At 53.7% G+C, this 15,025-nt stretch overlaps 1 protein-coding gene across 3 annotated transcripts in view; it reads right to left on the bottom strand.

Moving 5' to 3' along the window:
- The window catches only part of TBX4 (T-box transcription factor 4), a 32,250-nt gene that overhangs the window by 13,750 nt on the left and 3,475 nt on the right, over positions 1–15,025 (bottom strand). For all 3 annotated transcript variants that reach the window (XM_078437387.2, XM_078437388.2, XM_078437386.2), the window contains exons 2-5: positions 13,490–13,690; positions 12,575–12,669; positions 4,378–4,497; positions 2,952–3,099 (exon numbers count right to left, since the gene is read on the bottom strand). In XM_078437387.2, the coding sequence (XP_078293513.1) occupies positions 2,952–3,099; positions 4,378–4,497; positions 12,575–12,669; positions 13,490–13,687 (561 nt within the window). In that variant the 5' untranslated portion in view covers positions 13,688–13,690. The remainder of the gene's footprint in view (positions 1–2,951; positions 3,100–4,377; positions 4,498–12,574; positions 12,670–13,489; positions 13,691–15,025) is intronic.

Here is a 15,025-nt window from a genome sequence, read left to right as displayed (position 1 = left end):
TGGTTACCCGGCCCAGGACCCTGCTGTGGATGGAAGGGGATGGCAGGTAGGCAGCAAGGGACAGGCAGTCTCTACAGCCAGCAGAACAGAAGTGGAACTGAATCGAGCCTTAAGGCAGCAGCTCAGTCCTAGCCCCCAGCCCCCAGGATCCTTTCTGTCCCTGCTTGCGCTTACTCCCAGAAACCGGTCATCATCCCTGAACCTGCCCCAGGAAGGAACAGAGGCCTTCCTTGACTACAGCAAAAGCCCACAAAGAGTTTTCTAGTCAGAACCCTGTGCCAAAACATGTGGCCATGTGGTCTGAGGGGTCCCTGTTCCCTGTATGTAGGACAGGCTGCCAAGCCCAAGCTCTCCCCGGGACCCTAGGCTGCAAAATCTCAGTTAAAATCCCTGAGATACTATGAGACCTGAGGGAAAAGTCCAAAGCTCATTTGGCTGAGAAAGGTCCTCAACGCCTAGGAGATTTTAGGGAAAACTGAAACTGGAGGAGAGCAGCACAGAATGAAGGGCTTGTTTGGGGCAAATTCATAGCATATGAGATGGCTCCTTCCCAGGCGCCTGCACTGAGAAACCAAACAGGGTGATGAAGGGCTCAGCACTCCCACTGGTGCAGGCCAATGAGCAGAAAGCCATGGTCCACGTGGCTTATCTAGGAATATTTAGCTCATCTCCACAGCCCTTGCCTGCACGATCAGAAGCTGTTCCCTCTCCAGTGATGCTCCAAATAACTGAAGATATGCCAGCTCAAGCCTTGGGTGCAGAAAGACAGGTGGACAAGCCAAAAGAATGCTGGACTGGGAAGAGAAGTGTGGGTTCAAGCACAGCTCCTTTACTCCCAGCCCCTGAAACAATCACATCATCCCTGAGTCCTGCCACTGCACGCAGGGTGCTGTGACCAATAAGCTGCCTCTGCTGGGTAGGTGCGGGAATGGGGAGAAGGAAGATGCTCTGCATCCCAACCCTCTGGAGAAAGCTGCATTTGTGTCAGGAGTATCCCTATTGCCAAGGAGACATGAGTTCTTGGCAGGCATGGCAAGTGTAGCCAGGGGCAACCCCCATGTCACCAGCCCATCAAGCAGCCCAACTTGCTCAGACTCAAGACCATATGCAGGATTATTGCAAACCCTTCATGGACTCCAGTAGAGCCACCAAGGAGGCAAGCCAGGCTGGGAAAATCTACTGCTGGGCTATGAAAGCCTCTCTCCCACTTTAAAAAGCCCAGATTTTCAACCACTTGAGTCCCACCCCTACCACTTTCTGCTGGGGTGGCAGGGGTGGGGTAAAGGTAGAAGAGTCATCTGAGGCACACCTGCAGTTGGGAACCATGATAGCAAGCTGTGCATCTGAAATTCTCACCAGAACTTTGATGCCTGGGGTACTTTTGGCCACTCACCGAAACATCTAGCTCTTGCCAAGCTCTGTGCTCCCCCCAGTGGTCTGTCCCATGGGGTCCACATGCACATTTGGGGGCAGAGACCTGCCCGCCAGCTAAGCTCCCCAACTCCGGGCACAGAGGCTTTCACTAACCTTTCCAGGTTAGTGTCATGGCCTGGGCAAGCAGAGGAGGCCAGGTAGGGGTCAACTGGGAGCAAAGTCTTGGTCAGGATAGTGCCCAGTAAGACCCAGAAGGCCCTTCTGCCCCTCGATTAAAAGGCCTTGTGCTCTAGGCAGTGGGTGCTTGGCCAACCCTTCCCATTAGATCAGTGGCTTATCTCTGCCCCCATGAGAAGTTGGGGCTGCACATTTCTGCCACCCCTCGCCCACAGCATCAGCCTGCCTTGCATGGGAAAGCCTGTGCTGCTCGCAAGATGGAAAACTCAGGGGCTAATTACATTAATTAAGTATTCTCCTACTTGCTTGTTTATAGATCACCAACTGAGAAAAAAACTAAACAGACTCTGAGAAAATTAGAACTAAGAGCTGCCTGTCAGTTATATACCAATCAATCAGAAATGACCCATTGCTGGCATTTTCCATGAGGAACTATGATTCACAGAATTCTGATTTGCATACAACTCCCCAGAAATAGAATTTAGATATAAAAAAGGCACATACCTGCACACCCCTCACCCCTGCTTCCCCTACCACCATCCACACTCTGAATGTTACATGTATGGCCTGGGCAACTGCATCTAGCAGCCTCTACCGCACCCATGCTCCACCCCACCCCATCCTGTACTTCCAGGGTACCGATGGGAAATGGAGAAGGCCAGGGCCTGTGCCCTGGCAGATAATACCAGCTCCCCAGGCTTCAGTTTACCACACACTTGAGCTAAAAATTTCCACATAAAACGCTTTTTGTGGGCCTGCCAGAATCAGATGGGGAAAGAATGAGCCTCAGCAGCCTGGATGGGGCGTCAGCAGCAGCATCCCTGGGGCTTCAGAGTCTCTCTGGCAAGAACCAGGTCCGAGGCAAGGCCAGGAAGGAGCTGCCATCCGAGCCAGAGTGAGGCCTTCCCTTCCAGAGGGCAGGGGCTGCCAGGCCAGGCAGACGGCATACTCCAGAGAGAGGCTTTGGAACTCATAGTGACTCTTTCCCAAGAAAGTTAACTTGTCTTATGCTCCAGCAAGGCCAAATTTGGGGAACCTGACGCTGAAAGATTTGATCCAGCATCACTGTCCTTGTCATAGCTGCCATATTTAGAGCCTCCCATGTGCAAGGTGCCTCATGCATATTCTCTCAGTTGATTCTCACAACCATGAAAGGTTTCTAGATAAGGAAACTAAGGCTCAAAAACTTGCCCAAAGTTACCCAGTTAGCAAGTGGGAGGGGAAGGATGTACATCAGAGGGACTCAGACTCTGGGCTCCTTCCTCCAACTGGCCCGGCAAGTGCCAAAGCCTGGAGCTGGATCCCCAGAGGGGATTCTCTAGAACTCCATCCCTACCTACCAGCCCACCCCCAGCACTGCTCAAGGACTGGCTCTCAAGGCCAGGCAGTCTCTTTCTTACATGACCGAAGGGGTCCAGGTGGTTGTTTGTGAGTTTCAGCTTCTGGAAAGAGACTAGCTGCCGCATCCAGTGGGCCCCAGTGGCAGGAGAATCGGGGTGGACATAGAGCCTTCCTGGCATGGCGGGCTCAGCCTTCCCGGCCACCATCCTGCCAACAGAACAGATGATTACAGCAGTTGATTACTCTGGGGTCTGGAAAAGCCCAGATTCCCTGTCCCCTGTTAGAGCAAATCCCCGTAGACTTGAGGGGGAAAGAAATCACTGCTAGTCCTATACTCTCAATTTCGGACTTTGTGAGTAGGAGTGAGGGTCAAAGGAGAGAGCGCTGAGGAGGAGGAGCAATTATGAACCTCTTTTATTTTACTGCATTAGAAAGAGAAAGGGAGGGTACAGACAAATGTGATTATTTACTTCAAAGAATGGGGCTAATCACAAATATATTGTGGGGCGATTTAGGCACCTCTGTGTATGTATTAGTTACAACTTTAAAACGTTATAAATTATATTATTTGGAGGGAGCTTCTCAGAAGACCTAGACAACTTTCAAACTGCTTGTCCCCAAAAGAGTGCTCACCCCCAAGGAAATTAATTGGTAAACCTCCCCTCAGCCAGAGCCTGCTCTGAATGATAATCCAACCCAAAGAGAGAAGAAATAGAAACATGGCCCTTGGCAAGACCTGGTCACCGAATCCAGCCTCCTCAGCCAGGTCTCTGCTGGCCCCACTACCAGCCTACTGTGAAGCCCACATCCTGGCTAGCTACTGATTCAGTCAATCCCTCTTTCTCCTTGAGTGCTGTCCTGGGCTCTGGGGGCAGACAGGGTACTAAGAAGGTGACCTTAGGAAAAGTAGCCTAGTGTTTACTTACCCAGCCCCTGTTTTGCCTTACAGCCCACTTGTTCCCCCCAGCCTCTTGCCAGAGGTTCCCATCATCCAACCATCAGGCAGCTGCCACTCACTCTGGATCGACAGCTTAAAGGGAGGGCTCATAGCCAGACAATGAGGAACTAAGCGGAAGAGCAGCAGAGAGATGTCATTGGATGTCTAACCATCCAATATCAAAGTCCCTCAAGCAAACAGCTCCCATCCTCCTCCCCAGTGCAGCACTACCAGAGCCTAAATTCATCCAGTGTTCGTGTTCATCTGTCATCCCACAGCGTAGTCACCAATCTTGTTTGCCCATGGCTGTAGGGAGAGAACAGACTCGAAATCCACTGAACACTCAAACCCTGCAGCTCACTTTAGCGGGTGTGCAGACATTGGCTGACCCTGCGGCCTCTGAAGGCTCAGCTCCCAAGACTGCGGATCTGGGCAATCATATGAACTAACTGGTGAGTCCCTGGACCAAACATCAGGTGCAGATGGGTGTGGTGAGTGGACAGAGCAGTTCAGAGAAGGCAGGTGATGTGAGGGTCCCAGGTTCTTACCATTTGTTGTCACAGAACTTGTAGCGGTGGTCATCCGCAGGGACGATGTCAATCAGCAGGATGTACTTGGTCTTAGGGTTCATGCCTGTGACTTTTACCTTGTAGCTGGGAAACATCCTCCTAGGGGAAGCCAAGGTGTGAGGCAGAGGCATAGACAGAGCATCAAGAGAGATGACACCCAGGGGTGAGGGAACAGAAGGCCTTAAGAGACACCGGCCCTGATCAGAACTGTGTGACCTTGCCTCAGCCTCCCCCTACACAAGGGAAAGGTTGCACTAGCCGTTCTCTCTGGGTCCAGGTAGCTTCATCTGGTCTGCATGCCTAGAAAGAGGGTTTACATGGCTTCCCCAATGCAATTCCCTCTCCCCAACAATCCCCTAATATTTAGGGCAACTGGTTGTAAGCAGCTAAAGCATAGAAAGTTTCAGGATCATGAGAGAGGATGTCAACACCAACCTGGCTGCTTAATTTCCCTCCTGCCCTTTGCCAGTCCCTACACAGCTGAAGTTCTGGGCTGCCATTATAGGGGGTCAGAGCAAAAGACTTCAAAGCCCTGTCAGTTGCTTCTGTAATCAATGGGGTATCTCCTCTGGGCCTTGTCTCTGTGGAAACCCTCAGGCCTGGAACCAACTCACAGAAAAACAAGAGAGTGTTGCTAGGTCTTTGGATTCTTTTGGTGTGTTTAGCAGAGGTGTTTAGCCATGTGAAGACCTTGCCTGGGCTTGTGTATACTAACTGGGTACCAGGTGAAGTCAGTTCAGGAGCCTCATGGAGAAAAGCATGGATTCTAGAACTACTCTGCCATGGTCCACCAGCCTGGCCCACCCCTGACAAGTTTTGAGGCATTGGGCAACTTGCTTGGATCTCATTCTCTGTGCCTTGGTTTCCTTATCTCTGAAATGGGGATATTACTACCTATCTCATAGGTTGGTCTGTGGATTAACTGAGTCCATTTGTGACTATTACCACTGACTCCCACTGCATTCCTCCCTCCTCAAACCAGTGGATGATTTACCTCTGTGAAAAAGGACTCACCAAAAAACCAGGAAGTTTTCCAGTTTCTACAGCTCATGCTAAGACTATCCAGGACCCTGAGGCTCAGTGAATATTCTAGAGACGGGCTTCCCCAGACCCCTCAACACACACACAGGTACAATAGCATATACACATACCTGCAGGGGCAGAGTTCTGCCCCTTAGTCATCGAGTCCCTGACACTGGACTTCTCCAGAGGGAGCAGACAGAACTTTACCACAATCCTCCTCAGACACCCCCACCCCCTCCTAGCTGATCTCCCACAAAGGTGTTTCCCCAAGAGAGAAGCAGGATCCAAACCTAACTGAAGACACTAAGGACATCAGGAACCAAATCCCCTGAGTTGGGAAAGTGCCCAACCAGTCCACTGAAGGAAAGCCTCACTAAGAGACCATAAAGGGAACCTCAAGAGAAGCTGTCCTAGACACCTCAGACCCCCGTTTTGTCAACATGGGTACCAGTTTACCAGGGTTTCCAGAAGGGACCAAGGCCTTTACAAGCAGGCAGACCCTACAGCAAGCCCAGGCCAGGACCCTGAGGTGGAAGGTTCAGTTCTACCCCTGGCCCAGCCCCAGCCTGTTCACCCTCTCTCTTGCAGGAGGCAAGGCCCGGGAGAGCACTGCAATGGGCCAGGGATGTGGGAGGTATGTGGCCATGTGTACGCTCAAGGGCACGTACTTGAGTACACGGTGGAGTGCGCATGTGTGCATGTGTGCATGTGTGCGTGCCTGGAGGGAGGAGGGAAGTTCTAGCTGTAAGTCTAGGGACTTATAAACCGTGTGGAAGAATTTGTCTCAGATGTCAATTGAAAGCATTTTCAAATGTCCACCCCACCCCCTCTCCAGGAATGGGGGAAGTGAGAGGGCTCAGGAACCCAATCCTGCCTGCTGCTTACCAGCGCCTGCCCAGCCTGGGGGCCCAGCTGGAGCCTGCACCACCTTCTTTCCTGGCCCAGCCTCTCCCCTGATAGGCCTAAAGCTGAAGCAGGGAAGGCATCAGCTGCCTCACTTCCCCTGCTCCCCGGGGAAAGGCCAAGAATCCTGTCCCCTCCAGGTCACCATTTTGTAACTGCTACAGGAACTGCCACAAAATGGGGCAGCCCTGGTTGCCCTTGGGGCTGACCTGGCACCAGTGCCCTGCGCTTAGTCTGTTTCTCCTGTAATCACTCCAGGTGGCAACAGCAGAAGGCAGACATGGCTTCCCCCCCAGGCCAGTATCCACAAAGGGGTCCAGGAAAAAATGTCCCGCTGCCACTTTGACAGTCTTCACAACCTAGGCTGAGAGGGGGATGAAGACCCTGTCCTTCCCCTTCTCCTACTCCTTACTACACTTCATCTCAGCAGCTCAGGAAGCCAGGCTAAGATCCACTAAATGGTTTTTAGAAGGCCTGTAAGTAGCCTGTGCTCAGCTCCCCAAGGCACGGAGCTGGTGTCCTAGGATTTGGCTTCACCCAGAAGCTGACTAAAGACTGGATTCCTGACCGAAAACACCCTCAGGGAGGTTTTGCCAAGAGTTGGGGCAGGGAAGGAAGGTATCTCCTAACTTCTGCCTCCCCTGCCTACCAATCTCCCCCTTCCTAGGGCAGCTGCCCTTAGAAGCAGGGGCGGGGGATGGGATATCTGGTCTGAAAGGGGACGCTGCTCCAGGCTGAACTACTCAGGCTCAGTGAACTCCACTGCTTTCATGAGAACCTGTATCGGCTTTTCTGTCAGGGTCCAGTTTGGTGACTGCTTCTGAGAACACGGGCCCTGGGGACCCTAGGCACTATCACTGCCCCACCTAGGGGGCTCCAGTGGGATGAAGGGCACACCCTGTGGGGAAAAGGCTGAGTGCCAAGGGGAAGTGTATGTTCCACCCACCCCGGAAGCCTCCTGCCACAGCTGAAGGCATCTGCCCTTGCCCTAAAGTTGAAGCCCCAGGCGCAGCATGGGACCATTCACCAGGTGGGCAGGACTCCTGCCACAGAGGCCAGGCTGGGTCTGGGAGCTGTGCCATCCTCTCTGGTGACTCCACACTATAAAGACCCTCTCTACTGAAACAGATGAAAAGGATGGGGTGAGATCAAGTTGTTTCTGTGGCTTAGGACGTAAAATGTACCTGAAAACCAACATCAATGCGGGAAATGAACACCTGGGGGAGCGGGCAGGAAAGGAGGGAAGGACTCTGAGCCGCCAGTGTCCCACTCTGCCCCGCCGCCAGCGCTGGCCTGGCCGGAATCCCTGGCTCGCCCGCCCCGGACACCTCGCGGCCTCCAAGCCCCGCGCGGTCGAGCCTTCGCCCCACCCTCTCCCTGCGCCCCGCGAGCCTCCGGTCCGCGCGCCTGACGCCCCCTCGGGGCTCCTGGACCCCCAGACAGAGGGGCGCTCCCGGCACACGCGGAAACGGCTCCGCCGGGGAATAAACAAGCCGCCCGCCCCGCCGGCCCGGGAGGAGATGAAAGCCGGGGGTTTCTCCTCTGATCACGAAACAGGCTCTGAAAGGATGCGGGCTGGAGCCTTTATCTACTTCATACTCGGAAATGGTTTTAGAATGAACTGCTAAGATAAGCTTCCTTGGACGTTTCTTCGTGTGGGAGGCCTGCGGGGCACGGGGCAAGGATTCGGGACCTTGTGATTTTGGCAACAACCCCTCAAATGCTCGCTGGTTGCTGAGTGGAGACTCGCAAGTTCAGCTGGTCTCAGAGAGCGGCGGGGGCTCCCGGCTCTCCGGCCAAAGCGATCGCCAAATTCCTGGCCCGACCTACTAGTCTCCCACGAATCCAGAATGGGGGTGCAGGGAGTCAGCAGGACGTAGGAAACCAGCCAGATTCTCTCCACTTGGCCGGACCCCCAAGTCCCCAACCCGGTTGCAGCCTGACTTTCTGTGAGGGCCTGGAAACCCCAGGAGCAGCTAGATGTGCCTTCCCTTAAACTAGACACAAAACCAAATAGAAGGGGTGAGAAGTCTGGAGAGGGGCTTCAAGGAGGGAGAGGAGTGGTGGGGAGTGGGAGGGCACACAAGAGAATTCTGCTGTGTTTCTTTATCTGGGTGGTGATTTGTACCAGTGTATTATTCATTTTGTGGAAGTGTATAGAGCTGTACAATTAAGATTTGATCACTTATGCAGGCAAGTTCCACTTCAATAAAACTGACATTGAAAATTATACACGTATATATCATATGTGTGTGTCTATACACACATGTAAATACATACACCAGCCGTGGATCCCAGAGTCGGAAAGAAACCGGCTGCAGGCAAAGGACAGGGGTCCCCAGAAAACCCCACCATTCTTTCTATCTCTAGTGTCTGGGACTTTTGAGAGGGATTTCTGGGTATGTTGGGAAGAGGCTAAGGCCCGTCCACCAAGGCTGAGTTTGCTGGAGGAGGTGGGGGCTTCGTTGCTGGTGCTGCCTATACGGAGACTAAACCTTCTAGAGCCAAATGATTTCTGAGAGCAATGGCAAAGCTTTGTAATTTAGTCCCAATTTTCTCTCTCTCTCTAACACGCACACAATTTTCTAATTCACTCAAAGCATTTTTAAGAAATATTTTCCCTGAGGTCGGGGGAGGGGGGGTGGCAAGAGTGAGGGTATATGGAATGGATGCTGTTTTGGAAGATCAGTTGCTTCTCAGATTTTTTTAAAGACACTTCCTTCTGATAGACTTTTGCTTTCAGAAAATACTTTAGAAAGAGATCAAAGGACTCTCTCCCCAACCCACTTTCCCAGTGTCTTCAACCCTTACTTGTCTTATCACCCACGCCACTGGGCTCTGACGCTCTGTATACAGAGCAAGGGCAATTGGCTTTGAAGCCCCGGATTAAGCCGGGCCAAATCCTTGCCTCAGAATAACAAACAATACAGGTTCAACAGGAGTTCTCATCGGTAGCTCATTTTTCAAACGCAAATTCACTGTCACTAACACAAGCAACATTGAACTCAACAGGCTATGAAGGCTGATAGTGGAGATTTATCTGGTGGCAAAACCATGACCTAGGAGTAGAGCAGTCAAACGGTTAGGAAATTTTCATTTTTGGGAGGTTTATATTTAAATTTTTGTGGAGCTCACTTTTATCTATGTTTGGGAGAAAATGCAGTTTCTCACATCTTTCAAGCTTGGCAGGGATGTGAAGGAGGTAGACAGAGGAGGGGTCTGGTCTCTGCAGTAAACAGCCTTCTGGGTGCAGAGGCCCCTGAAAGGGACAGAAACTGGCTGGGAGGATTCTGGCCTCGTTTTACACCTGACATCAGGGGTTACTGAGCATTCAGAAATTGATGTCTCCCAATGTGATTGGCATTTTAATCCCCAGATCAAATGGTTTGAGAATCCGAAGTCACTATCCAATGAAGGGGACTATCCTCTACTTTGGCCTTCAGACCTTCATACCTTCAAGAGCTTATAGGCAAGAGGCTTGTGACTCAAAGACTCAAACTAGCTTGAGAAACATTGTTCCCCTTGTTTGGGACCTGCCTCTCCCTCAGCCACATTGCAAGTATCATGCCTCTAACCAGCCAGGGGGGTCTCTAGGGCAGAGCAACAACCCCATATTGGAGGGCCCTGTATCTAAGGGGAATTTCTCAAAGTTGGGTTTTTTTTCTGGGGGTAGAGTATCATCTGCTTGGCTTGTGTGGACCTGGCAGCTGCTTAATTTTGCTTCTATCTATAAGAGCCAAGTGCCTTCCCTTCTCTGGGGTCAGGCTTATGTTCCCTCAGTTTACCAGCAGTCTAGGAATCTGCGATTCCAGGTTCAGGACAAGGTTTCAGGCCGTCTGCTGAGAAATGGAGGTGTTCCAGGAAGGGTGCCGGTAGAGACACAAAGAAGAGAACTGGGACTCCACAGGATGTTGAAGAACCACAAACCCAAGTAAAGCAAGCTGCCTCCTGTGGAAGGGAGGCAGTGAAGGGGGAGGGGGCCACAGGGATCAGAACTGAGAATGTGGTCTCCAAAGTCAGTGAGCAGCAACGCAGGAGGAAAGAGGGTCTGTGAGAACCATGGGGAGAGGCGACGAGGCTAGTGACTTTCTTAAGGACTAGGCCTGGTGCAAGAATAACTTTCTGCCAGAGAAATGAAAGGCCAAGACCGTGATGAAACCATAAGTGGTCAACCTCATCACAGCCATTTAAAAATTATTGTCATCATTCCCTGAGGCGCATCTCTAAGTCTCCACTAGGATCAGGCACAGACATCCGCCTGAAGCTGGTCACCTCTGAAGGTGTGTGTGTGTGTGTGTGTGTGTGTGTGTGTGTGTGTGTTGGGGGAGGGAGGGAGGGAGGGAGGAGGACCCATACTGATGCAGGAAACCCCACTGAGGAGAATCACAAATGTCTTTTGTTTAAAACGGCAGAGGCCAGGCAAACCCGAAGAACATGCAGACCATTTATTTTTGAAAGACAAGAATATTTCTGCTGCCTAAAAAGGGAAATTCTGGATCTTTCTCTTTCTTCTTTCCATCCCTCCACCCCAGTAGTTCCAATAAATAAATTCCCTCTCTTCATACTTATAATCCAGTCAACAATTTACCATACGCAGCTCACGTGACCCCCATTTGAGTCTCACAGTAACTAAGAAAAGAAGAATGGCAGGTAAGTCTACAGTCACCAGCTCTGTTTACCCCAGCACCATTGAGCCACGGAAAGTGTAGAAACTTGCCCAAGGGCACTCAGCTAGGAAAAGGCAAGGCTTGAGAGCCACTGTCTTCAGGACTATTCCAAGTGGCACCCTCTACCAGGTTTCCCTAATGCATCCTCCTTCCCCAGCCCCCAAATGCAGCAAATTCAGGCCCTGACATCCCCATGCTCCTTCCCCTGATAGAGGCTCCAGGTGGCCTTGCCACCTACCAGGGAGCCTGACCAAGTGCCCAGAACTTACCCCCAGCAAAACAAAGGAAACCTCGCAAGGTCTGCCAGTGAGCAGACAAGAAGGACCACAGCACCCTTTCACTACACACTGCAAAAACTACTAGCTTTTTGCTTCTTTTCAACAGCTCACCGTTCTCTAAGCAGTTCAGCAGAGTTCTCTAAGAAGAAAAAAACTGCTGACTGGGTGTCAGACATTTCTCTAATTACAATTAATTTTGGCTCACATGTATGGCATGCTCATATGTGCCAGGAGCTAGGCTAAGTGTTTTACATACTGTATTATTTTGCAGAGGGGGATGTGGAGAGGGCAGATACCCTGAAGCACCCTGCCTGAGGGTTGCACAGATGGAAGCAGCTGAGTGGAACTGGAAGCCACTGTGGTCTGACTCCCCATCCCTGGCTCTTGAGGCTTCGCCACCTTATTTCTTCGAAAACCCAATTATGGGCCCACAGACATTTTTACACCTACCCTGTCCCCCAGGGACTAGAATCAAATGTGAGTAAGTGGGGAGAGGGCAGTTCCTACACCTGAACTTTCCAGCTTCTCTGTCTGCAGCAATCCCCCTACACTGATAACCGCTGGCCTTGCCATTGGCGCCCCACCTGAGACTCCTGGCCCCGCTGGCCCCAACGAATCTCTCATCTTGCCTGGTCTGCATCTCCCTCCTCTCCCCTTCTCCCCGAGACTCTCTCCCACAGACACCAGCACATTTTAAAGATGTTTCCACTTTATAAATCATCATCTCTGGCAACCACCCGAGAGTTGCTCCCCAAACAACACACACGCAGGGCCCAACGGTGCCTTCCCCTTGGCTGAGGTGGGGGGGCCGGCAATAGACGAGCAGCACCCCGAGGGATGAGAGGTTTCCTGGTTGCCACTGCCAGGAAAAGTTATGGAAGTAGGAAAACATGGTCCAGTCCCCTTCCTCCATCTGTTGAGGGTCATCTCCGGGTCCCCAATCAATGCAATCCTAGAAACCAGGCAGGTCCCCAAAAGGAAGAGGACAAAGCAGCCCCCCTGGGGGCCAATAGTGCAGGACTGGGACCTCCGGAGTCGCGATCCTTATTTGCATTTTATTTGCATAGCGCTACCCCTCCCATCCGTCCAAGCCTGGAGGCTCCCTGGAGGAGATGGATCCTCCGGTGAAGTTCTGCGGCCCAGTCAAAAGCCGTGGTGGGACAAGGGGCTAAGACCCGAGTGGCGAAAGGAACTCCTGGCGCTCCTTTGGCAGGAGCCCGAGAGGACTGTCAAGGGAGCTCCTGGGGGATTCCCATCCCTCCCACCAGTCATCCCCATCCCCCAGATAAATGTCCCAGCGCTGACCTGCCCGCCTTGGTGATGATCATTTCGGTGCCCGCCTCGTGGAACTTCTTCCAGAGCTCCTTCTCATGCAGGCCCACCTTGATGTTCTCGATGGTCTAGGGATGAGACGGAAGGGGTCGGCCTGAGCCACGGCTCCATGCAGAGCCCACAGAAAGGAGAACACAGGCCCAAGGAACTGTGCAGAGTCCTGCCAGCCCCTGAAGCCCATGCCTCAAGATTTCGTTTCATAAAATTATCCTGTACCACTGGTGAATTTTTCAAAATTTAATCAGTAGCTGAAACCCACTCCTTCGGAGCCGTGCCTATAGATGGTCCGCAAAGGACACATGCTGACCATGCCAGGGTAGATGACACACTACACAAACATAAACACTCCACGTGGCGGGACACAGCCACAGGCTTGCGGACACACACAGACACAGGAGGGACAAACGCCCCTGCGGCCAGACTCGCGCACCCTCAGACTCTACGCAGACCCACGCAGGCCGAGGGTGCACACAGACGGATTCCTTTCATTGTGATCATCAGATTGTCAGTGTGACCCTCTCAGCGACGTCCCCGCGGCGGCTCCCGCTCGCACACGACCGGGATCTGTTCCTCCCTCCCGATGCCAGGCTTTCTTTCGCCCACGCCCTCTCAGCGTCGTCGGAGCCGGACACTTGGCCCGGGCTCGCCCTGCTGCCACAAGGGTCCCCTCCCCAGCCTGTCCCCTAGTAGCCCCAAGGGAGCGAAGCAGAAGAGGGACGAAAGGCAAAGAGCGGGAGCCCTGCCCAGCGGAGCAGAACGCGCAGTCCAGGACGCAGCCAGGTCCCCCGGGAAGCGAGTCTTGTCCTCAGTGGGGCGGATTGGCAGACGCAGGCTGCCCTGCAGACAGACCGACGCCCGACCTCTGCCCGACGGCCAGCGCGGCCCTACCTGCTCGGCGGCGGCAGCGGCGGCGGCGGCGTCGGCGCCTGGGCCCGGGGGGCTGCCGAGCGCGGCTCCGCTGAGGCCCGGCGCGGCCAGCGCGGGCTCGGGGTTGTTGGCGGCGTTGGAAGCGCTGGCCTCGCCGAGCGCCGAGCCCGGGGCCCGGAAGGCCTCCTCGCTCTCCGACAGGCCCTTATCCTGCAGCATCTCCTGCGGGCACAGCACACACCGAGTCACATGCCCAGGTCCACACTCGCCAGAGGCCCAGCAGCTCGCTCCAGCCCAGCCGGGGGACTTCGGGGCCGGGCGGGAAGGTCGCCCTGGCGCACGTGGACACCGCCCCCTTCTGAGCTGGGGGAGGGAGAAAATGCGGAGGGCAGGACCGTCGCCTCCACCGTCTGGGGTCTGGACTTGGGAGGGTCTGTGTGCGGTTCAAGGTCTGCCTGCCTCTGGGTGTGGGGCTGTGTGATGAGCAGGTCTGGGGGAAGGACCGCCCTCTCGGCATTGCCCCAGCTGCACCCCCAGTCCCTCCCTCCTGCTGGGAGCCAGGGGAGCCTGAGGCCTGGGTCTCTCTTCGAAGTTTCCTAATAATTGGGGTCCAGGCTCACTCTTGGCCCAGGGCAGCCAGGACAGTGAAACCAGGAGGCAGGGCCCAGGCTCCTGGGGCTCCACACCTGCAGAAAGGGCCTAGGGTTGGGCAGTTCCTCAGGCCCCTGCTCACCCATCTGCCCTCACCCACTCCCTTAGACAGCAGTCAGGTAGAGCCTCTCTGAGCCAAAGGCTTTCACTCCTGCACATTCCCACTCCCACAGACACCCTGTGTGTCATTCACACAGGTACACACTTCACACCCAGACACAAGCACCCACACAGAGTCTTCTAGTCACTCAAGCAGCCACACTGTCCCAGGGCAGCTCTGATTTAGGCCCTGAATTCAGCCAGGGGCCCCCCAGCCTTGCCCATATATTCACATTCGCTGGCTCCCTCAGTCCAAAGGGCTCTGCTTTGGAGCAAAGGATCCAGACCCTTCCCAGCTAAGGACCAGGCCAGTTGGGTGGGTCCAGTTCACAGACACAACCTAGTCCTGCCCACCCCCCCACCCCCCCAGCACAGCTATCTTTCCCCAAGAGTCTAGAACTATCCACCAGGCTGTCCAAGTCTGCAGAACCTGCTTTTCCTGCCTCCATCATGGATGCAACCCTGCATTATATCTGCTTCTTTCCATCTCCCTGCTCTTCTCCCTTCTTTTGGATCTGGTGCGGCTTTCTATGTGCCTGGCTGCCTCTCTTGTGTAAGAGTGTTCCCCCTTCCTCCTGTCTTCTTTCTGTTCTCTCCTGGATCTCCCTGAGCATCCCAAGGCCCAGGCCTCTGGCCATCCTGCCTACCGGTTTCCCCATCCCAGGTCGTAGACATCGGCTCCCAGGGCCTCACAAAGTAAACAAGCCAAGTGCAACAGAGGGAGATAAAAAAGGGGTCTGGGCCAGTAGGGCTGGGAAAAGCCCATAAAGATAAAGCTGACAGCCCTCCCAGTCCTTGGTCCACAGG

Source organism: Panthera onca, chromosome E1, assembly GCF_046562875.1.
Source record: "Panthera onca isolate mPanOnc1 chromosome E1, mPanOnc1 haplotype 2, whole genome shotgun sequence".
NCBI classification, from domain to species: domain Eukaryota; kingdom Metazoa; phylum Chordata; class Mammalia; order Carnivora; family Felidae; genus Panthera; species Panthera onca.
Note: the sequence above shows the minus strand (reverse complement) of the source record. Positions and strands in the feature narration are given on the sequence as shown.